The 24,696-nt window shown below is 43.7% G+C and overlaps 1 protein-coding gene across 1 annotated transcript in view; it reads left to right on the top strand.

Moving 5' to 3' along the window:
* Positions 1 to 24,696, top strand: part of CAPN6 (calpain 6) — a 50,699-nt gene that overhangs the window by 2,928 nt on the left and 23,075 nt on the right. The window contains exons 2-3 of the mRNA XM_057370119.1: positions 3,861 to 3,932; positions 4,747 to 4,921. Coding sequence (XP_057226102.1) covers positions 4,757 to 4,921 — 165 coding nt within the window. The 5' untranslated portion in view covers positions 3,861 to 3,932; positions 4,747 to 4,756. The remainder of the gene's footprint in view (positions 1 to 3,860; positions 3,933 to 4,746; positions 4,922 to 24,696) is intronic.

Raw genomic sequence — 24,696 nt, 5'->3', positions numbered from 1 at the left:
ATAAAGCCTCCCAGTTAGTGTGTTGAGATGTTTAAAGAATTTGAATGAGCAAATTTCTCCAGAAGAGAAGCTTCTGCTGCAGCAGTAGCAGTGGAACAGCCAAGATGATCGTGAAACCTCAGTGTTTATGAAGTGGAAGCTTTTCAACTGCTTCAAGTTCCCCTGCACTCTTAATACAGATTTGCAAAGTCATTGCATTGTAAGGACCTGTGATCACTCTGCACAGCAAGARAGAGCAATAACCTTTTCCAGCTGGAGCTCTGAAAGTTCCTTTAATTAGTTTTACAGAAAACCAGTTCAGAGTAATTTAAAACTTTTGGCTGCAGGGCTGCTTTTTTTTTTTGGAGGCACTCATTGGTTTGGTTGTTCTGAAGCAAACTATGGAGACAGAKATGTTTGGGAAAATACTACACTGTGTTTGCAAACAGTGAAATACTTGAGTCCCTGTTTTGCTCTTGTAGTCCAAACAGTGGCTTTGAGGTTTGGTGAGGAGTGAGAATTGAAGGAGCAGAGTTTTGAGCTGCGAGGTTTTTGTGTGTTGTCAAGGCAGGCACACAACTGCAGGTACAAAAGAGAATCCTGAGATCCAGGTGTGCGTGGCTGTTATTCCTGCTAAGGTGACAATTTGGTATCTGCAAATGGACAATGATCTTCAGAGTGGGGTCATGCAATAACAGAATGGTTTGGGTTGGAAGGGGCCTAAAAGCTCATCTCATTCCACCCCCCTGGGCARGGACACCTTCCACTAGACCAGGTGGCTCAAARTCCAATCCAACCTGGCCTTGGACACTTGCTGGGGTGGGGAGTCCACAGCTTCTCTCGGCACTTGTGCCAGTTCTCATGAAAGAATTTCTTCCTGGTATCCAATCTAAACCTCCCCTCTTTCAATTTAAAACCACTCCCCCTTGTCCTGTCACTGTCTGCCCCTGTAAAAAGTCACTCTCCCTCTTTTTTATAAGCTCTCTTTATGACCTGAAAGGCTGCTATGAGGATYCCCTGGAGCCTTCTCTTCTCCAGGCTGGACCACCCCAGCTCTCTCAGCCTAGRAGGCTGCCCCAATCATGGAATATGCGGTGTGCATAATTTCTGGCATCCCTCYGTGGTCTTCCCACTTGGGGGCCTCCTGAACCAGCAGGACTGTGGCCTGAGGTTGGAGTGGGCCTGAACTTGCAGCTTGATCCCAGGATCCACTTATAGAAGAAGAAGTTTCGTGTTCAAAGYGGTGTCCCACTGTGGCCTTAAATCACGCCTGGAAATGCACTTTGCCCTTTTAGTCCTGGTGCTGTGCATGTAAGTTCCTTGGAATCCTGCAGCTGGAACAGCAAAGTAGGGTGTGTGATAAAATTTATGTGTTACAACACACCAAGACTCCTCCTTGCAGGGGAGTTTCCTCTGGCACCCAGGGCTCTGTGCAGCTGCTTGGCCTCTGGGGCTGGAAGTGCTGGGTTTGGTTAAGAAAAACCCAGCCCTGCTGTCCCTGCRCCCTTCGAGCTGGGATGGGAGTGGGAAGGATGCTTGGCATCCCCCATGGATGGCTTGGCTTGACAGCTGCAATAATTGCTCYGCCTGAGTTTTTACCCTGCATGTCACTCGGTTACCCAGAGTAACAAAATGGGCTGAGAGGAGGTGGCTTCTGCACAGTTTGTGTAAGGATTGCATGAATTCAGGAGTAAGGAGGGTGTAGTTATCCCCCACACGCCTGTCTGGACAGTCTGTGCTGTTTGCTGTGGATCTCCTGYGTGGCAGCTGGGGGAGAGAAAGGTTAAGACATGGAAATGTGAGTGTAAAGAAACACTGTTGGACAGTTTAACACTCAAAGCTTATCTTAATGCCATGGTGAAGACCTGGATTTTGAGTGAAGGTCACTTTAATTTATGGCTGTTCCTAAGACCAGGAGCTGGCATTTGCCCTGTGTTGAAYGTGATTTAGCTGTGCTCTGGCTGGCTCCAGCAGAGGAATAATCTCTGAGCGTAAACTGTAAGTAAAATTAAAATTGTTCTGTGCTCAGGCTGAGGAGGGGACTCTGCACTGTCTCAACTTCACTCTTCTGCTGAAACTCTTTTTCTAATCAAAATAGGAAACTCTGTGGAAAAACAAAGGAGCAGAGAAAGATTTAAAAGCTCTGAGGTTGAAAGCTCAGTGACGTGAGCCCTCCTGTWCTTCTGCTGAAACCATGGAGGACTGGCTGACCTGTAGAGCTCTTTAGGGKTTTTTTCCCCTTTATTTCCTTTCTATCCCTCCCCTGGAGTGATCCCTTTCTCTCTGCAGAGCGACAGAGTGTCTCTGAGCTGGGGTGCAGTATTTTTAGGCCTGTGTTTCATAGCCCACTGTGCAGAGCTCATTTGTATCACATGGCAGAGCAGGGAGCCCTGGCAGAGCAGCTGCCAAGCCCTGCTCAGTGTTTGCTCAGCCCTGTGTGGTTGCAGTGCCAGCTGAACCAGGGTAAAGTTGTTGGGAGCAGGGGAGACTGTGTGCCCTCACTAGAGGAAGGAGTGTGGTTCTTTGGGAGCTTCCGTGATCAACTGAGGGTCAAAAACTGGGAGCTGTTCAAAATAAACCTTGGGACAGGAACCAGGTCTGCCTCAGGCCATGTCCTGGTAAGTGAGCACCCAGAAGAGGACGGCTCAGCTGTGCACCTCCATCCTCAGTGTTCAAACCACCAGGCTGTTGCATGGAAATTACACTGACATTCTTGATGGAGGGCTTTCCAAGGAGAAAGAGRTACTTTTGTTGTGTTTAAAATGGGCTGCTTTGGGTTCCTGTGAAAGTGGGTTCCTCCTGGTTCTCCAGATGGTGGATGGTACTTCAGTTCAGTGCCTTCTGAGTGGGTAAGAAGCATCCTGGAGCTCAAGCCCCTGAAACAAACACTCCATGGCATGCTCTGGATGGCACAGGAGTCTGGAGAGGGCAGAGGAAGAGTCTGGCAGGAGAAGGGTCCTCCTTGTTGGGGTTCCCCTTGGTGAGCACTGCCTGTGCATGGCTATGGGTGAGGCAAGCAGTGCTTTATCATCATGCTGTTCATTGCCACTGAACATTCCAGGCTGTTGTGGAATGGAGTGTTAATCCTGGAAGGAATCACATTCCTGATTGGCAGATAGAAGGAGAGAAAAAGCAGGGGAATGAGGTCACAAAAGACCTATCTCAATGAATTAGGCAGTGACAAAAACCTCATCACCCAGGGGCTATTTTAAAAGCAGCTAGACTCAGTTTAGAATGTTASATAGCTCCTAGGGAATTTTTAGTAAGGAAGAATGCCAGGTATCATGAAATAATCTATATCCCACCCAAATTAGTCAAATAATTTTGTTGAGGTCCCTGAGGTACCTCTGTAAAATTGACAAGTTGTTCTGCACTTGAATTTCAATAATTGTTTGTTGCATTTGCCTTGTCTTGGGAGGGCACCTGCCAAGGGAGATACCTTGGGACTTTTTAAAATCATAGAATCATAGACTCATAGAATGYCTTTGCTTGGGAGGGACCTTAAAACTCATCCCATTCCAACCCCYAWGGGCAGAGACACCTTCCACTAGACCACGTTGCTCCAAGCMCCCTCCAGYSTGGCTTTGGACWCYCYSAGMRRTGGGGCAGCCACAAATAACTTTGACTCACAAGAACAAAGACCATGATAAAGTTGACATTTCCAAGTGTTSCTCATTGCTCTTCTGTATTTCTCCCTTTGTGCTCACTTGCACACCTGCACAAGCTTGGTTTAGTTCACTGCAGGTGTGTGAAATCAGTTCAGCTGCAGGTGGCTCGAGGAGCACCAGCTGAGCTCACTGCAGGCTGCCAGCACAATGTGGTGCCATGTTCCAGAGCACGATCTTGGTTCATTCAACCTGCATTTGTCTTTATTGCTGTAGGTAAASAACGGGAGATTCATCTCCAACCCAGAAGGAAGAGGAGAGGAACTGACACACAGGAATTTCCAAACAGTAAGTTCAGGTGCTCTCACCACTYCCTCTCTTTGAAGCAGAGGTAGCATCCTTCATGTCCTCCAAACTTCAGACTGTCCTCAGTGATTTCTGGAGTTGATTTCCCATTTGTAAAATGCTTTGAAGGAATTTATTTGAGCTCTGTGGCTGTAACCACAAACTCACCAAGTCTGATAGTCAGGATTTTGGGAATTAAGGTCTGAGAATACATTGCTTAGATTTTTTGTTTTGTTGTATTTTTWWAATAMTTTTAGTTCTCMTCAATTATTTGCAAATATTTGCTGCTTCTAGGAATTCAGATCCCTGAAATGTAATGTAAAGTTTAAAGACAATAGTAACAGCCAAAGCATTGTCACTCAAGATAAGATGGAAAAGTATGGAAATCTGGTTTTGGTTTTTTCAGGCATAAGATTTGGAGTAGATAATTTGAGCTCTACGGCCAGAAGAAGAATGTAGGCCAGAAAGATGGCCCCAGCCCTTYACACATGGTGCAGACTGAGAGCCAAGCCTCACTCTGCTACCTTTTCAATCGATTAGACAGAGCAGAGTGTTGGGTTTGTGCCTGGTCTGGAAACCTTCCTGTTAAGAATTCTGTTCAGACAAAAATATGATCCTTACGTATAAGATGTTTTTGCGTTTTATAGTTTCCTAGTCTTTTACATAATCTCATTTTTAATCTGGGTTGTTTAGTTTAAAATAAATCAGTAATCTCATTTAGAACAAGTTCTGTGGTTTCTTGTTAAAGACCAGTGAGTGGTATCAGCTATGGAGTCCCAAGAACCTTCTTAACTGGTCCAATATTGATCTTACCTAGACAGGTGGATATGTCTTCATCAGTGCAACTCTTCCGAGATCAGAAGTACCACGAGCTGAAGGGTCAGTGCATCCAGCAGGGACGGCTCTTTGAGGATCCTGAGTTTCCAGCCTCGGATGAATCCMTTTACTATGACTCAACAACAAAAGGGAAGGTGGAATGGAAGCGGCCAAAGGTAAGGGATGAGTGTTTTTTCACTCCTGTCCCCTCTAGCAAAGACACTTCCACCAAGAGGTGTCTGAGCAAACCTTTGTTCTGTTGTGAACTGCTGCCCTCTCCCTCAGCTGTTTGTTTGGTTCTGGTGAAGCTTYAGCAGCAAGGTTTGCCCAGAGGGAGTGGAGTGTTTTCCTTTATTGACTGATGCCATCTCTGGTCTCTGCATGGCTATGCTGAAGTCATAGTGGATTTTGCCTCTGATTTGTGTAAAACCTCAATTACCCACCAGCGATTTTCTGAGCCAAATRAACAACTATTATCTGTAAGCAACCAAGAGACCTTGTGTCTATTTGCCACTTTTACTGGCATCTTAACAGGAAAACAAATATGTCATTTGCTTTTAATTGTAACTAATGTACTTGGCATTTCTAATCATTAGTAGTGTAACTTGTATTTGTAACCCGTCTTTGTAACCTGTATTTGGGATCTGTTGGTTGGTTTGCTGCTTCACATGTATTTTTAAAGCAGTTTGCAGCCATAGGCAAACAATTCAGAAGAACACAAACCCATTCCCAGTCTGGCTGTCCATCAGTGTCATGTGTTCTCTTACTCTGACAAGTGTAATGGAGAGGACAGTGGAAGCTTCTAGCCAGATGCATGCAATATTTTTGCCCTTAAGCATGATGAATTTCTCCTTTACTTCACCCATGTCCACTTTTGAGATTAGAATTAATCTTCTGGAAGCACGAACTTGGGTGTCTTTCCTTAGAAAACATGATGCCAATGTGATGTATTTCATATGCTGCTGGTGCTGTTCTCTGTCCCTTGTGACAGGGGGTAACAGACGAGGCTGACCAAGGCTGGACTTTATTTACCAGGATGGCCTGAGGCTGCTTCTCTGTTTTTCTTCTTCTTGTTCTTTCCTGGTGGTGCACATTCATCACAGCAGCTTCCCTACTGGAATTTTAGTGAGCAGTCCAAAGGTTGCTTTCCTACTTCTCATTTCAGTTTTCCAAGTAAGACATGAAGAATGGGGAGAATTAATTTGGAAAAAAAAAAAAAGAAGACATTCCAAAGTCTGTGGGTTTATTTTTATTTCTGAGCACTGTCCTGTTTATTGTAGTGTTTCACCCCCTCCTAGAAAGGGCAACACTGTGCAGCCAGTCACAGTGAGGTCAGGAAGAGTGTTTGTTCTTCGTAAGAGATGTGAAGCAAGAGCTAAACTCTAGCCAAGGATGCCATTTTGGGCCATTCTTGTGTGTATGAGTTTGCTCAAGGTKCTGATCACTGGTAAAAGTCTCATTGTAGGTCAGTGATTAGCTTTGCATTCAGTTATCACCCACGTTAAACATGATGTTATTTAATGTAGGAAACCTCACATATTAATTAMTATTCTATTCACATAAATTTCATTGTCATTTGTCATAAAACCACATATGGGTTCACCTGACACACCTGAGGTGTTGGCTGAGCTGAACCATATCCCACCAGTGCCTGGCCTCTGCTGATTTAAAGTTCAGAGTGAATTCAGGTGTTGATGCCAACAACACAGAACTATGGAAACTTCTTSGTTGAAAAAGACTTTTAGGTTGARAAAKACTTGAAAGATCATTGAGTCSAGCCATTACCCTGACACTGCTGAGTCCACCCCTAAACTATGTCCCTAGCACCACATCTGCAGAGCTTTTTAAAAAAAACATTTCCTATGGCAGTCAGTTCCAGTGCTTGACAACCCTTTTGGTAAAGACATTTTTCCTTTCATCTGATCTAAACCTCCCCTGGGATATGAATCCTTTGCTGGTGTTTCAAAACATTGGACTCTGCTAATACTTTGGTTCTTCTGATATAAACGTGTAAAATAACAGCTGAGCACAACCTTTTCAAAGGTGCAGCATCTTCTGGAGCCCTTCAGCTCCTGCAGGAATCCTCCTGGGGAGGTTTTCTGTGGGGAAAACCTTCTGGTTTGTTAGAAACTTGTTACTGAACATTCTTTCTGCCCACCAATATTAGCATCAGAGCCCATCCTGYTCTTTTCCTGCCATTTCCCTGGAGYTACCCTCCTCTGCCAGGCTGAAATGGGGCTGGGGGCAGATGTGAAGAGGCAGGAGAAGCTTCTTGCCCCTCTGTATCTGGGATGTTCTCAATCACCTGTCCTGGTTAAACCCTTTCTGAGGTAAACACTGCCTCTGTGTGGTGGTCCTGCTTAGCATGGGCTGGAAATAGCCAGGCATGACTGTCACTGCTGAATGGAGACTTTGTCTGTCTTATTTTTAACTAAACCTCGGGTTTSTGTGAACATTTTCACTGGCCTTGCAAAAGGGATGGAATCTCAAGGACATCTTTGTCAGTGCTAAACAAACAGCAGTGATTCCCCAACCAGGGCAGGCAGGCATGTGAGGAAAGAGTGGCTAAGCTTGYTTCAGAGATAAACAGTGTTCTTTAGTTATTCATAAAGGAAAATAGTCTGGTCCTACAGAATGAGACTCCTCTCATGTGCTTTCCTGGTTTACCCGCTTGACCCTGTGTTTTATAAGCCCTGATTCTGCTTTCATCTGCATCTTGTCTTTATGAAAGGGCTGTGATTGCACCCTCATGCTGTGGAAACACAGAGCTGGTTTGTGTTTGGGAAGACAGCACAGAAAGGCACCGTGAGACAGGACTGTGGAGCTGMTTCCCAAGAAACCCCTCCTGTGTCTCAGCCCGCAGGAGGGACACTGCTATGTTTGATTAAATCCCCATTAACTCCCTGGTGCCAAAGGTCAGCTACCTGGCTGAAGGTGGAGAATTGCATCTGCACAGCCCAGTGCCTGTGCTCCTAAAAACACTGTGTGCCATGGGCCCATTCTTTACTGTTCTCACCAGTTTTCCAGCATTTCAGAGGTGATTATTGCCATGCAAGTCCAGGAAATAAGGCACTGCTGTGTTCTGGAATGATACTGTGGTAGGAATCAACAGAGCAAGTGTCTCCCCACTTCCCAAACTGGGGTGTGTGGGATGAGCAGTCTGGTGAGTGTGAGGACAGTGTGAGGAACTGAGGTGCCAGAGAATTCAGGAGCTCTGWCTTCTGCACCTTCACATGTTTGCTGGAGGCAGCACCAGCTTTTGTTTGCTTWTAACTGGTGGAAAATGATCCATTGTTTCAGGAGCTGTATTTACCAGTGGTGATTTGAACCCTAAAATCTCCCCTAACTGTTAAAGGTTTTGGAAGGCAGAGGAGGCCTGGGGCTGTCCCTGCCGTGGGCACTTTGTCTGGATGAGCTTTACCGATTTTTCATTAATGTTTTTTATTCCACAGTGACAGGATTTGTGGTCACAGTGTCCTCCAGAATATTTAACWGTATCCCAGTCTTCATAAATTTSATGGAATGAGGGTCATAAAAGGCTKGGCTGTCAGGTGTAAGCACGCCTGGGTTAAACATCCCTCAGCTGTAATGCTCTTCATCATTGAATTCCTCTGTCCCTTCTGTAGCTGTGTCACTGCAGTCTAACCCTGTTTTCCAGAGACACCTGCTGATGCTTGGGGCTCATATGGAGCCCACTGGTGCTGGCATGAGAGGGAGCTGTCCTGGCACTGTCTCAGGCTTTGAGCAGCTGCTAGAGTTTCGGGGCATGGAGTGGAGTGACAGCTCATCACACCCTGGGATATCTGCCAGGATGGGGCCTGGGGGAAATATAGAGATGGAGGAGTGGGGCATTAAAGGGGAATCCCACAGGCTGGCATGGCAGGGATGTGCACTGCTCTCAGTGCAACTGCACTGCTGCCTTCTGTGTGACAAAGGGATGGGATTGTGACAGCCCCYGTGAATGGTGATACTCACCTGATCTGCCAAGACCCCTCTTCATGCTCCCATCACCTTTCTGGAGTATGGCTCTTGGTTTAATGATCCCTTTTTCAGAGCTGAACATACCTTTTTAATCCCTTCATCCCCTTTTGTCCAGTTAAAAATACGAAACGACAGCAATGTTCTTGCTTAATCAGAACAGGGGTCCTTCCCCACCTCTCCTCCTCACTCCTCAAGCTTTGAAGGATATAATTATTGTTTTTCTTGGGAAAAAAAATCCTTATTCTGCAAAGGTTGCATATCATGAAATAGTTGTTTTCCTGCCTAGCCAAGAATTGTCCACATTTCTCTGTTGCTAGTGGTTATTGACTCTTATCACAGGTAAACACAAACTGCAAAGCTCTGTGTGCTGTGGCATTTGTGTTTGCCCTGGAAATAATGGCACATGTGGCATCTGAAAGGTGAGGAAATGTGTTTCATTGTGGTGCTGAGCCTCTGCTGGGCTTTGAAGCAACTCACAAATCCTTTTATGTGCCTTGAACGTTGCTGGGGGTACAAAGGTGTTTTAGGGTTGTAGGCTGTGTGAGGCAGYGTCCTGCAGTTTGCTGTGCTTCTCTGGGACCTATTTGTAGCAGAAAAGGGCTAAGAAAACTCGGCCTTGCACTAAGATGAAATAAATCCTAACTGGCTTCTTTTCCTKATGTGTCTGTCACATCCTGGATCTCAGCACCATGGATATTGTCTCCCACAATATCCAGTGTMCCTCCGTGGGTGCCTTTCAGATGTGCACTATGTGACTGCTGCTCTAAGGGCTGCTGGAGGATTTTGAGACTTCCTAGATGGCACTGGTGATCATTTTAACAGGCACTTTTGTAATTAGCTGTGATTACACGAGTGCAGTGGCAGCGAGGCTCTTTGCCATTGTTGCAAATAGTTTTCCTTGCCATTAGAAGCAGATTTAGCTTGTGATCTTCAGCTACAGCTCATTGTCTGTGGAAAAATTTTAAATCAGTCGTTTCTCTGTTAACTGCATGTGTGTGCATATAAACAGAATGATTGCAGTGCACCTTAATTTTTATAGAAGGGCTTAAGCCTTGCAGACTCAAAAGTGGTGTAAAGGTCATAGGCAAAGCAGGCTCTGACCTAAGTTTAAACCCTTCATCTTAAAGAAATAGGAAAGCTATTAAGAGCTAAATTCTGGGAAGCAGTCTGCCCTGGAAGATAATCGGAGAGATTGATGGGGAGGTTCCTGTACACATTAATCATGGTTTTTTAGGTTAAATTTGTGGAGGCAGGCAGCATGGAGTCCTGCAGACATGATGAAGCCTTCTGTCAGTGTGGAGAGGGTGGGTGAGGGGACAATAACAGGCAGATGGGAAAGCACYAGAAGATGCTTCCTAAACGATGGTGAAAGGTCTTTTCTTTCCTCRTTAAGGATGAACTGTGCCCCCCAAACCTCCTGCAGATGGAGTCTGGCACTGCTGCACGTTCGAGTGGAGCTGTTCCAGCACSCAGGGTGCTTGGTGCTGCCGAGCTGAGCTGAACTGCAGCCATCTGTGCCATCGTGCAGGTGTTGATGTGCAGAGCAGGAGGAGCTGCTTGCCAAGGGCTGGCTGCCACCGCCCTGCGATGGGAGAAGGACGGGCGGCTCCCGGCGAGGAAGGCGTTAAATCCAGCCCAGCTGCGGGGCTCAGATGCTGGCACGGCTCCCGAGGATGCAAGTGGCAGCACAAAAGCATGCTCTTCACACCCGTTACCCTGGCAACTGCACATTCAGACGGCAGGATTGGCAGTGGGATCCTGCAGGAGATGATGCAGCTGCAATTAAGTCGAATTGTCTTCACGTTGTTGGAATTAATTTTGAGCTGGGGGGGAAGGGGAGGGGTGGTGGGTGCACGTTGGGGATAGAACAATGAGCTGCCACCCATCTGAGATCCCGCGGTGGGCAGGGCTTCGTCGTGCTCTGTGTTTAAGGGTGAAATCAGTGCTGGCACTTGGCAGCTGAACATCGGGTTTCTTTGTTGGAGCGACTAGAAATCTGCCTCGAGAGATTTATTTGTTTAATGAGGGTAGATTTGGTGRAGTGGGTAATCTTCTGTACAGCTATTGCTGTTCTTGCTGGATCCTGGTGATCCACAGGATGGAAATGCAGGGTTTCCAAAGATCCCAGGGGACTAGGCTGCTACGATGAGGTGTCCAAAAGTGCAAAAGTCTTTCACATCCAGGACAAAACAAGTCATACCCTTCCTGTAAGGCTGTAATTCTGGTTCAGCTGCATTCAGAATCTGCTTTCTTGCTGTCTTATTGGGTGCAATGAGTTGATTTGCATTGTTTCCACCAGCAGTTGGAAATGTAATGTGTGTTCAAGAGAAATGGTGTCCACCTGGTTTTGCCTTGGAGTGATGAGACAGAGGAGGTCAGCTGTGATTGGTGTTTGAGATACATGGGAATTCATTGGAATTCAAAACTTTATAAAGCCCCTAGCAACCAGGATTTTGGAGGGAATGTTGAAATCTAAAAGCAATCCAAATAACAGTGCTAATAACTCAAACACCTGTAGTATGCACTGATCTTCAGAGATCAAAAAAAATAACTGGAACCCATTGGAACTGGAATTCTTGTTTTACCAACCAGGAATGGAAGTTCTCMTAGAGGGCATCATGACAGAATAACATTGTCATTATCACTGCTACCCTAATACACTCCTGTAATCATTTTGAAATTAATAATAGACCTGGCTGATACAAATTTTTGGTCTTTTTGAGGAGTGCACACATTTTGTAAAATTTGAGAGGAGGAAAGGTAGCTTTTTTTTGCTGGGGAGAAATACTGGGTTAAAATACTTTTTGGTTTTAATTTTAATGTTGCAACTTTTTCCCAAATATGCTATTAAAGCTGAAATATTTCTTGGAATTTTTTTTTTTGGAGGCAAGGAAGTATTTTTCAGCTCTAAAGGGCCTTCCCTTGTTGGTCTTTTAAGGTAGTTGGAACAGCATGTTCTTATGGTGTCCAGCCAAACAATTCACTGCAAACATYGTTAGCTTTGTTTTCTTTCTTTCCTTCACCCATTATTATTTTCTCCTAAGGTTTTGAGTTTGGGTTGGTTTTTTTTTTCCCCACTGAATGTGTTCTGAAAAAAAAAATRTGACATCTTCTAGCACCCTGGCAAGTGAAGGTACTGAGCTCCAGGCAGCTGTTTCCTACAGTCCATTGCCCTTACTTGGCTGAGAAATAGCAAAAGTGGGTTTTTTAGGGAGTGTGTTTGTGTGTTTCACAACTTGAAGGTTTGTTTGGGTTTTTCTTTCACAGCTGTCTTGAAAAGGAAGGAACAAACCGAGAATTTTTGTTACATCAGGCATGTAAAACATGGCTGGCAGCTCAAAACATCTGAGAGCAGCCTCCTGAGGAACCAGGGAGACTCCAAAGGATTCTCCCGTGTTCCAGGCTAACATTATTATTCATGTGTTCTTGTTAGCTCATCTTTTATGGAGCCGACATCTGCAGTGCAAAGGGAAGGGCCTGTATTGCCAGACTAGAAGAGACAGCTGCCACAAGATATACCTTGTTGAATATAATAAAATAAATAATCATCACTTGAGGACGCCCCAAGAAAAGGGGATGGGAGGGTTAAAATGCCCGGCCTGTGGGCATTGCCCTAATTCATGTTCAACATGACACTGATCCTTTCTCAGTGGCTGTGACATCTCTTCTGCAGGTGTTCTGCTRTCACCAGACAAACTGGAAAATGTGTGTTGACTTTGTCTGCAGGTTTGGCCTCTTATTATTCTAAAGTAACCTTTGTTACCAAATCTTCAAAGTAATAATTAACAGGCTTGTCTCTGGGAATTTGTTGTGCACTGGACCCTGAGGGAATCCTGTGAACAGCACATCTTTTGTAYTGGATTGCATTTTGCTAAAGAGAATTTTAAATTGAATTACATAAATTTCACATACAATTATAAATTTCACCAATGTAAACCCCCAGCAACCTGAAGTCTTGATTCATTTCCAACAGTATTTCTGTCTGGGGTGAGACCAATGCAATTTCTAGCACAGATATGAAGCCTATATGATGGATTGTGAGGGCATGAACCCAGAGCAGGCAAGCAAGGATGTGTTTAAATTGATATGTGTACATGGATGTGTGCATGTGACGTGGGACAGGGAGTTGGGAAGCAGGATGGTGCAGTGGGAAGAAGGGGGAAGCAGTGCTTGGGACATGCATTGTCACCCCAGGGTAAATCTGTGGCATTTGTAAGGCAAACAGAGACACAGAATCTGTGCTGTAGTATTTGAGTGGTGGTAGCTTTAGAAGATGAATTTAAAAATGTTTTCTGTGCTGAGGGCAGTGATGGGAGAACAGTAACACCTGCATTTCTGGAGGATGGGTGCAAGGAGAAGTCACTGGACAGAGCTGTCCCCAAACACAAAGGGCTGTTGCAGATGTTCTCAACACTCTCTTTCCCTGCTGTTGTGTTCCTGGAGCCAGGAAGTGGAGCAGAGCTGTGTGAGGTGCCCTGAGCACTCTTCTCACTCAGCCAAACAGGGAGGGGTCTCCATTCCCTGAATCTCCCCCAGCAGTTATTGCTGGCAGGGGCTGGAATTCCACTCTGGGCAGGGTCACAAACAGCTGTGTGACCCTTGTCCATGTCCCCTGTCCTAGACCAGAGCATGCAGGTCACACCCAGGCTGAGGGGAGTGCACTGTGCTGTGGCTGGAAAGAAGAAGCCCCAAGAGCCTGATGGTATTTCATTCAGATGGGCACAGTTTCTGTGTCTGGGAAGGTCCACCAGAAACAGGATCAGGGATTCTGTGTTGTTCTAGGATTTTGTGTTTCTCCTCACCTTTCTGCAGCAGGCTGGTGATGTCCAACTCAGGCAATGCTTCACCCTGGAGAGACCTTGTGTGTTAGTTTGAAAAATGAAGATGTGGGAGAACACTGCTCCAGAATTTGGGAGGSCCTTGCTTTTTTTTGAGATGGGTCTCTACTGAGACTGAAACAGATCCTGCTTTGTTCTCCTAAGGATGTTATTTTAAGCAAGCATCCTTTTCTAGATAATAGAAACTTATGAACTTGGTTTAATTCACTTTTATTCCAACCAGTGATACATGCTGGTGCACCTCAATATTAATATCAGGGTTTTTGGTCCTTGGCTCCTTTCAAAGCTTTGGGAATCTCACTGTGCTCTGTTYGTCACCTTGTCTGTCCCCCAACAGGCTGACTATGGGAGGCATCATGAAAACATTGCTTGGCATGTTTCCATCTTGGTTTCTGACTGGATAAAATATTCCTCCCATTGKATTTTGTCCTTAATGTTTTCAGCTGGGGAAGTTGTGACATGTTTCTTCTTGGAATTGCCAAAATGTTCCCAGAATTGAGCTGTTGCTCACCCTTATTCTATGAATCCTATAATTTTATTTTTGTTTTGCCTGGAAAAATATGCGGTTGTTAAGATGGGGTTTGCCCAAAAGAAGAGATGAGCAAGGAGCTATAAAACCTTCAGGTCTGATCTTTCCAGTAGAGTCTGGTAACTGAGTGGATCCCATATGACATCAATTTGATGGCTCAATCCTGTTCCTGATGTCACTTCAGAAAATTCTTTGTGAGTAGTGCCCTTCTTTGGCTGTGTCATGACGGGAAGTAAAAACCCCACAGTGGCACCTTGCCAGCATCCCTGCCCTGGCTGCTGCAGAAGCTTTCTGAGGAGCTGGGGCCTCAGTGGATACCCTGACACACAGCTGCATCCTTCCACCTTGTCTGGCAGGTACAAGGGCACCAGTTCCTGGTGATTTTTGTGGTGATTCCTTGGATACGCTCACCCTTCCCTGAGCACTGCATTTATTTCCACAGGATGAAGTGGCAGCATTTTGCAAGTGGCAACTTTCTCARCGGTATTATTCACCCAGCTCTTCCAGGAATATAATTAAAGGCAAACATTTGTAAATGACATKCATGCTTGCCAAGCAGGCAGCTCTCCAGATGCCAGCATTTTGTTATCTTCTCTCTTGGCACTTTTTCCAGTTTGCTTTTCCCTCCCCTCAGATTGGATAAAGGCTTTCTTATGTTRCTGTGGTTGTTTCTCTAAAGAAAAAAAAAATATTAAACGACCTCAACGTCATTTCTAGAACATAAACAGTACAATTCTAAGGCTCTGAATGTTTCTTTAAAGTTTAAAATGTCAGGTTTTATTTAGTTGGTTCAGTTGTCATTAGATGAAAATTGGTTTCTCAAACAKCTTCTGTTTGTCCTGAGGCAATGTGGTGATGGTTAGAATGACATGGTAAAATTTATTTTGAGCCTGTAAAACAAAAAGCCTGAGGATCTAGCATAAGTCTTCTTACAGTAATTGTTAGTTCATTGATTTAGTCTTCCAAAAGAATTAAATGTCTGACTTCTCTGAAGGAAAAATTACAGCCTCAACATGCCAGTCCCAAAGGAAATTGAGGTATTGTTCTGTCAACACTCTTCACCAAGAGTAGAAAGCATCCACATCCAAAAAATGCTTTCTGTGTGAAGAGCTTTATTCTTTCCTCATTTTATTTCCATATTTAAAAGAGTATTTGAGATGAGCAAAGTCTTGGAATTGGAGGTTTAGTAAACCATTCTGTCTGAGATTTGCAGAGTAATTTGTTTGAATTTCATGCTGTGTCCCTGTGATCTGAATKTATGTTTCCTTCAAGATTAATTCTATTTAAAGATTCAATAAATATGTATGTTTTCTTGGCTAAAAAGCAGCTTTAAAAAAATCCTTCACAGCTGAAAGAACCTTTTAGATCTGCTGTCTTGCCTGTATGTGGCATTGTTTCCAATTTAATCATAAAGGCKAAAACATTTTAAATTTGCRTCTTTTYCAGCTTTCAGAAAACAAAATGTCCYTTCTCAGGAAAATACACCTTTTGTTAAGAACAAATGTTATCTTCCAATTTTCATACATTGAACTTTGGCCAGTGTTGCAGGTGGCAGGGGCCACCTTGACCTTCTCCTGTGCATCAGGAAATGGAATCACTGGAGCTGTCCAGAAGCCACCTGGGTCACTCCAGGTGACCCTTCCTGAGCRGTGGATGGACAAGGGGCTCCCAGAAGCCTGGTTAATAAAGAGTGTCTGTGCTGTACAAAGCATGTTGAGGTCTGAGTTTGGCTGGGAGACAGCACTTTCTAATCTCATACAGTGAATAATAGTCAAAATAGGTTTGTTTTTTTTTCTAAAACTGTATTATAACTTCAATCCTGTGATGGTGAGCAAAAAATTAAATCTTATTTAGCAAAAATTAAATCTTATTTAGATCCACCTGTGGGTTGACCTTTGGTCTGCAAGTTTAGAGTTTTGCTGCTACAATTTTACCAAAAGTGGAAGCACTTGTGGGACTGAAAAAGGACAAAAACTCAGAGCTTTGCTCTCCCTGGGTCAGTAGGATAACCCTGTAGGTAATCCATTTGCAAAGATTTTGGGCAGAGCTGCATTTACTGTGTATGATCACTGCTGTCTGTTTCCTCCTCCCTTCAGACCAGGGGCATTTAAGCCTTRGACATCTGATTTTCCTCCCTAAATGGAGATGTGAATGTAGCACCTCATCTTCCTGCCTCTCCTCCCTCCTTCACTCACTGACTCTGCTCTCCTCAAATAAAACCCCTCAGCAGTGATAGCTCCCAAAAGCTGCTTTTCACATTTGGGCACATGATCTAACTGGTGAAACAGCTGATGTCTGCACTGTAAGAGGACTAACTCCAATTTAATCCAAATATTTCAGATGTAATCCAACMATGGCATTTCTCAGTCCTGGTCTTAATGAGTACATTTTTTCCCCTAAAAGCATGATGAATGTCTCATGARCAAAACCAAAGCAGTCTCTGCCTGTGACAGAGGTGGATTGAGGGGACTTGCACCTCTGCTTGTAGAAAGCACCATCAGCCCTTGGTTTATGTGCAGTGATGATGATTTACAGCTGAGGATCTGCCCTGCAGCTCTGCATTTGTATGGAGCGAAAACTGAAGACACTGATGGGGATCATATGCTTTGCTTAGAAGACAAAGAGACAGCAGGTTAAGCTTCTTCTGCAGGCATCCCAAAATCTGCAACGAATTAAAAATGAGCATCCCCTCCAATGAACACAATGGCTGAACTGTAAATAAAGTGTAAGAAGGAAAAATAACACTGGCAAACCTCAGCATTATTAGAAACAGGACTTTCTCCTGTCTTTTGAGAGTTAAGAAATGTTTCCTTAGCAATTTCACCGACTTGACTTCAGCTGTTAGGTCCTGGCTAAATAAAAGATTATTAAATTCTCACAGCAATTCCTAAATTTTCATAGAGAATCTTCATCTGTAAAGGGCATTTTGTGGTGCTTTGAACACATAACAGAAACTGGAGGCATGGGTCCATCTTTTTTTTTTTTACCCAGAATGTAGCTTCAAACCCATAACTCCAAATCAAACACTTTGGGAAGTGCTGTGAAGTTCACCACTGTGAATATTCCTATGGCTGCCAGTAGTCAATGCAAAAGATAACTGGAAAATTATTGGGTCTCCCAAGATTTCTAAGCTGGTAAATCAGGAGGGTAATTTCTCAGTGATGGCACTGATGTTAGTGTTTAACAAAGGTATCTGTCTGAAATGAAGTGATGAATTCAACTCAGTGTATTTGTATCATATTGGGAAAATCAAAAATAAGATGAAGTAGTGGAAGAGTCCTGGAAAGAAACAGCATGATATAAATAAAGAAAAAGTTTATTATCATGTCTTTCCAAGCAAGAAGTCTCCTAAATGTGTGAACAATTTAAACACAGAGATGATACTCACTGTGCTTCAATGGGGATAAAATCATAACCAAGTAAATATTCTGAGTAGACCCTGACCGACTGAGTCTTCCCAGGGAGCCAAAGGCTCTTGTCCATGGATCTGTCTGACTGAATCTGCTCTAGACTTTGCTTTGGGTTGAAGCAGAAGAGAATCCTGGATCATGATGGCAAAAACCTCCATGGAGTCACTTGCATTTGCCATCATAGAGAGCATAGGGACCTCCCAGACTGAAGGAGSCAGGAGGAAAGGGTGTCCCAAGCCTTGATGTTAAGTGGCCCAGTCATTTTGYCATAGTGAGGGGATATTCTGCACTCTGCAAATCTGATTAGTGCTGATGGAGAGCTCTGAGCAATTAGCAGCTGTCCATCAGGCTCTTTGGTGCTTTTGGCCTTTTTCCCCAGAGGAAGCTCAGTTCCAGTCCCATTGTTTCCCCTCTTCCCTCACCAGTGCTTTACTGGTGACCAGTTTCAGGCAGTCTGGTGAACGTGTGGTTGTCTCAGTGAAATCACACATAAACAGGCAGTGGAGAGGGAGCTGGACACCCTGGGAACAGCCTCATCCTTTATAAGCCATCGAGATACCAGGAAAGAAGCTCCCCAAACACATCTGTGGGATGTGGAAGCAGTTCTCACACTGATCCCCTGTGAAACATCTTGAGCACGTAACAGAACGTGGGGGAGAAAAGCAAAGGCGAGCACACAGTGAGAGAGGCAGAACTGCAAAGGAGGTGTCTGATTGAAATGTGAATTAAAGTGAGTTCATGGATATAGGGACAGTACTGGGCATCGTTTGGCATCTGCCCATCACCCTTAGAAAGTTTGCCCTTTAGCATGGATCCTTAAATTGCAAAAACTGCCTGAAGTTTTGACATAATTAGAAGGAAAGGGGTTTATCCAAACATATTTTATTCATTTTAGTCCTCTAATAGCAATCTGTGCTAAACAAAATAACTTACACAGAGGGAAAAGCATGTGCTTGATTGCCTGGTAGATAAAACAATCCTAGCTTTGCTTAATAAGCTTACTTTGGAAGTCACTGATATGGGTTTTCCAGTGTTACCACTCAAAACTGAAAAAACTTAGGTGCTGATAACTATATTGCTAAATGAAAATCTTTCCAAGACAAGGTTTTAAAAGATGTTTTAGAGATAGAAGCTGCTGTTTGTTCTCAAGATGTGTAAATAAAATCCTTGCTGGTAGTTGCTGTGAATTTATGATTCTATGAGCCACTGATTTGGCTGTCATAAAAAGGCTTTCAGCAGTAAAATGAATGCTCTTGTGTCACTTTTGAGGCAACACCCTTATGGCTTAGGATTTGAACTCTCTGTGTTCCTAAAAGAAAAACACTCTATCTTACATGTTCTGAGGCTGATCTTTGTCAGAAAGGATGATCAGACTAGAATTTTGCGTCTGATATTGTCATATTAGGACAGAGACATTCCATGGACTCTGACCTTCATAGGCTCAGTGAAGTTATGTTGTGCTGGTTAGAGCAAAATTTCTTTTTAAAAACCAATTCAAAATCCAAACATTTATAACTCAACTCATTTGATAGTCTCAGAAGCTTGTGTCTTGTGCTCAGGGTTTTATATCATTTTACAGTTCCTCTTTTTATGTTATGAAGCAAATTTCTAGTCCAGAGTGGCATGGATCACAAYTCCAAAAGTGTGTCTGGAAGGTATCACTACAAGGCTACTCCTTGCATGGTTATCCCAGGCATTAAATGATTTTGGTTGGAGCAATTAAGTGGGAGACCACCTCAAGTGCTGCCTGGAAAAGATGAAGAGTCTGGGAGAAAAGGAAGAAGGATTTTTATCTTTAAGAAAGTGTGTGAGATAAATGGCATGATYAGTAGATACTGGAATCTAGGATGAGAACAAACCCTGGTGGAAAAGGGGTGTGGAAAGGAGGAACTTGTTGCTAAAGGGGTTTATGCTCTGTAATGAGATGATTTAGACTTGTGCTCTTTAACCTTTAAAGTCTGTGCATTGCCAGTGGGCAAGGGAGAAGTATCTTCTTTCAGGAAAAACAAATCATCTCCCAGATTAATCTGAATTTTCACTCCAGACAATGTTTAGATGACTTGACTTTAGTTTTGCAATAAAATACCCAATGTAATTTAAAAAAAAAAAAAAAACAAAACCCAAAAACAGTGACTTTGCTGGAATCTGTCTGATACTCTTTCGTAAACAGCAAATTCCCTTCCTCATAAAAGGCAGTGATGGAGAATTTCATCTGCATCAGCTGCCAGCCCCCTGAGACACAGCAGAAGGTCAGACTGGACAAGATCATGGCCACTGAGCCAAAATGATGCTCATTATCAGGCAAAGGAAATATTTTCCTCCCCAGACAGAGCTGGACAGGCAGGAGCTCTGACCTGGGAATAGTTTATTCCACACTGCTCCAGWGCTGAATATTTCAGTGCTGTGAGAAATGGTGTGTGACTTTTTCTAACCTCCCCTTCTTATTGTTTTGATTTCCCATCTGAGGAAACTCATCCAAGAATTTGATGGACAAACATGTTTTGAGGAAGCAATAAAAAGATATAACTAAACAGTGGGTGGCCTTGGARTCTGATGAACTGTCAGTGGCCCTGTAGCCCATGTCTGACCTCAGCCACGTTAGGGTGTGCCTGGAAATTATGTCAGGGAGTCACTCCAAACCTCCTGGCTTCATTCTTGCCATCTCTTTTATTGCATTTAATACAAAGACATTTCCCCTGCTTCCATGCATGGCTACATTCAGATTTTATTTAAAATGCTACTATGAGACCTACCTGTTTTTCATGGGGCATCACTATCTCAAAATCAGAATACATTCTTGTAAAGGCATTTTGCTAGAAAACTTCAGATTAGTGACCCCAAAATGGTGCCTTTAGGATGAAAAACTATAACTTTTTCTAGGAACTTTAAAAAAATGTATATATTTAACCAGTTAAAATGGGACTTTGATTAAATTTTTTTTTGCCCACATTATGTCACAGTTGTTGTAGCTTTGGAATAGCTGAGAATGCAGTTTCATAGAGGTTGGAATTGCTCTGAAATATTACCTTTCACAGGCCTCTGTCCTATGTTAGAGCACCATGGCAGTACCATGGCCAGGTAATGTCTGTGCAGTGCCCTTGGACAGGACCTGTGCTCTACTTCTGGGGAATTTGGACATCTTGCTGAGAGAATTTGATGTTGCCTGAGGTGAATCCCATCCTAGGAATGACATTTCTGATTGCTGCTTAGGAGGAAAAGTCACACAGATTGAGTCTAGAGAAAGGAATATGTACAAGGGGAAGAAAGCAGGAGACAAAGGCTTTTTTCCTGGTAATTTCAGTGAAAAACAGTATTAYTCTCAAACAAGGCAGCTTTTCTTTAGAAATGCAATGGATGTGCTGCAGTTCTGTAGCATCMCAAACTCAGAGAGTGCAGCAAGAGGTGCTTTTATTTGTATGAGTGTTCAGGGAGAACAGCACCTCTTTCATTGTAGTCTGGAGTGATTTCTGGGCTGCAGAGACAGAGGACTGGCAGGTCTTCAGCAAACACTTTGTTACGAGGTTCAGGAGAAGGTCAGCCCTAGGGCCCATCSTTTGAGCCCTTCCCAGCCCCTGTCAGCATTCTGGAGAGAGCAGCTGGAGTGCTCCAGGGGTCAGGTGAAACCTACAGTCAGCCAAGATACACACCATGTTGCCCAATTCCATTTTTTTTTTTTATTCCAAAACATTGATTCAGATCCACCCCAAATGCACAAGTCCCATAGGCAGGACAAGGCTGAAAGCCATGCACTGAGTCACCAAACTGAAAATGGAAAAAAAGAACACTATAAAAATGTCTGTGATGCATTAGGTTTTGTAACAGGATTTAGTGGAGAGGGAGGAGGGGGGAGAAGCATTTCTCAATCCCCAAACAGCTGAATTTTCTTTTACACAAGGTTGGAGCTCTTCCCCTTGCTCATGTGCAGCTCAGTTTCTCTTTCAGCAGATTTGGGCATTATCTTGCAGTCAGGAACTGATGCTGCTGGGTGATGGGCATGAAGTTTACAGAGGAATTCCACCCCCTGAGTTTGGGGTGTAACCACAGAAACTGAGGCTGAACCTGTCTTTTGTGCATTTACAAGGTGTAACAGCACTGATCAAAGTCCCTTCCTGATCTCAGCAAGGGTTTCTTTGGATGGAGGTTTCTCTGGGAACTGTCCCCCTCTCTTTTTTCACTCCACAGGCAGATTTTTTTTCAGCCATAACAAGGCTATAAAAGACTTTTTGCATGCACTGGAGTATCCAGCACAGTTGGGTTTGGTCATTTTGCTTCTTGGGGGGAATTGCAAATGCCTTGTCACCCAGCCTGGTCTGGGGAGGGTTTCTGTGGCCATGCCAGCACAGCTGGGGTTTATTATGGGATAGATAATCCTGTCTACCTCTTCAGCTCCACAGCCATGGCGTGCTGTCTTTGCTGCCTTCCTTTACACGAGGTTGGTTCAGTGTCAGCTGCAGCCAAAGCTGAATTTTTGCACCCATGTTCAGCAAGAATTGCCTTTTCCCATTATTCTCTCCACTGTCTCTGTAGGAGTTGACTCACGATGATRTGAGAGTGGGAGAAGGGAAGAAAATGGAAACAACTCTCAGCTCTGACAGAACTTAAACTACTTCTAAAAAAATTTAAGGGAATGGTGTACTGGGCTTAAGTAGATCAGTCTGGTAGGGCCTGTCTCTGTAGGTCTCATGYGCAAGCAAAGGTGGATTATTTCTCCTGCTAGGGCTGGGTCTTTATAGGGTGCTGGAGAAAGTAAGCTCTAAATGCTACAGAATCCTTTAAAAATCTTAGTTGCAAATAATTACTGCTTTTCTTTCTTCTTCACTTTCCCTGAATCTCTGTTTTTCTGCCTGAGACAGCTGACAGATCCTAGTCTGGTAAAAAATCATCTTTCCCTTTTCTTGGAAATCTGAGATCTCTCTTTTACATTTTACAGTGAATGTTTTTTACCGTGCAGTTTCAGCTAATGCCTGTGAAGGCACAGCTCATTAATTAACCCTCTGAATRTCTTTCTCCCTATTTATAACCAATACTGCATAATTTTTAGTTCATGGATGTTGGTAATACTTRCACCAAGAGATGCATGTTGAGAGCTAAGGGGGATTTTCTCCTTTGCCTAAATTACTCTAAGAGTCAAAGGAGCCACAGCARCCTGAGGTGAATGTATATATCAATGCACAATCAGTTCTCTGCTGTACTTTCTGTGGTGMAGCTGATCTCAAATAAAACCCATCCATTTTTAATTTTTTTTTTTTTTATTTTAGGGAATCATGACAGAACAACACACAAACAATTTCATAGCTCCAGTGAAATTGGGCGTCTGTTGTCTCCCATGGCTCCCATTGTTTTGCAAAACTTCTGTGCTGGGGATGCATAGCTGGGGAATTAAATTACTTGGAGTACTCTCAAGCTGGGCTTGGAGTTCTTCAGGAATCTCCCTTAGGTTGGCACTCATCAGAATTTTCATTACTGCTTGGATGATAGCTAGGAAGGCACAAATGGGAACGCTGTGGGATCCAGACTGGGATAGGACTGCAACCCAGTTGACCAGGTTCCTCTGTTACAAAGAGATGGACCATGAAAATCAGAAAGAAGGGGTTTGTGAGCCACCTTATTCCTCACAGCATCAGTGGCTGAGTGTCACATATTCCGGGCCTACACTGCAAGGATAGGAGGTGACACAAACAGATTTGTGTCATGCAAATGGAAGGTTGGCAGGGCAATGAGAGCATCAGCGTTTTCAGCAGAATCCTGAGGCCCTGAAACCTCTTACCTCACTTTCAGCCTCTGCCCAGCCCAATGTACCTCTGCAGATGTTTATTTTATTGTGTACATGTGTGAGGGGGGAGCTGGGGAGAGCTCTGCACTTGGCTCCTGGAATGCTCCCTGCAGGCAGAAATACTGCAACAATTGATTTTATTGTGCTGCATCAGAAACAGTGTGCCTGTCAGGCATTAATGATGTGTAATGAGATCCACTAACTGCCTGTAAACCTTTTCTTGGAAATGGGAAGATGTTTCTCTCTCACAGCACARATGTGGGGGATGATCCTGAGGAAAGGGATTGGGGTTAAACCACTGTGTTTGCAAAGGAGGTGCTTCTGGTGGAACTCACCTACCAAAGGAGGTGCTCTGGTAGCAAGAGAGAGAAGGGATCAGGACTCCAGAAGTGCCTGGATCACATCTCCCGTCAGTGTCTCTTCCTTGTAATTCCTCTGATAGTAACTGGCTTGGTGCTAAACTATCCTGAATTATCACTGCTGGAAGCATTCTTGGAAAAGTGATTTTTTTTTTTAATTTCTATTTTTCTACATGCTTGGGGAACTAAAAACACTTAAAGATCCTCACAAGGACAGCAGAATAATGTATTGAAATAGCACATTTCTAACTTGTGTTGGGGGAATTGTGGCTTAGATAGCTAAAAGTATTCCTTAGAATTTGYTATATTGCATCAATGGTAAAAATCAAAAAGCCCAGAAAAGAGCAAAGAGCTGAAATAAGCTCTAGGTTGTGCCTCAGTGCTATTGCATYTCATCTGAGCCACGCAGTGACCATAGAAGCTGTTAAAATAGCTGTAATTAATGACAGGAGAAACAGAACTGGTGACATTTTTTTAGGCTGTTCTTCAGCCCAGGGCTCTGAGGGGGTTTAATCAGAAAGGTTTTATCRAGCAGGATCCTGGAGAATTTGATGACTCCAGTGGAAACAGGGAGGTGCTGTGTGTGAGCTCTGCTGTTCCATGTTTGCTTTGGGCCCCAATAGTCAGCAAATGCTGATCTCATCCATAAATTCTGGCAGTTGGCACACGCGGCTCTGTTTTTCCTCTGAGGACTTTGTGAGAYGCGAGACGCACTTCAATTAAAAAATGACAGTTTAATGTGGTTATTTTTATCAAAACAAACCAAATAAGATCTTTGTAATACATGGCARTGCTTAGTTTCTTTCTAAAACTAATTAAAGTTTTGGCTTCCACTAGTGACAGAAAAGTTTGGCGAGTTTTAACCCCGATGGCTCCATTTATCCCTCGTTTATTATTCTAACAAAATAACATTTTGAAAGGAAAAACAAACTGGAAATTATTAATGCTAGAGATGCCTGGAAATGGGATATGAAATGTAAATCTACCGCAAGTGGATGGATGTGGGATGTGTGCTATCCCCATGAAGGCCAAGCAGCAACTGATGTCAACCCCTGCAACTG

Source organism: Malurus melanocephalus, unplaced genomic scaffold (assembly GCF_030028575.1).
Source record: "Malurus melanocephalus ecotype Western Australia unplaced genomic scaffold, MMel_1.1 scaffold_120, whole genome shotgun sequence".
In the NCBI taxonomy this organism is placed as follows: Eukaryota; Metazoa; Chordata; class Aves; order Passeriformes; family Maluridae; genus Malurus; species Malurus melanocephalus.
This window is presented reverse-complemented; position numbering and strand designations above follow the sequence as displayed.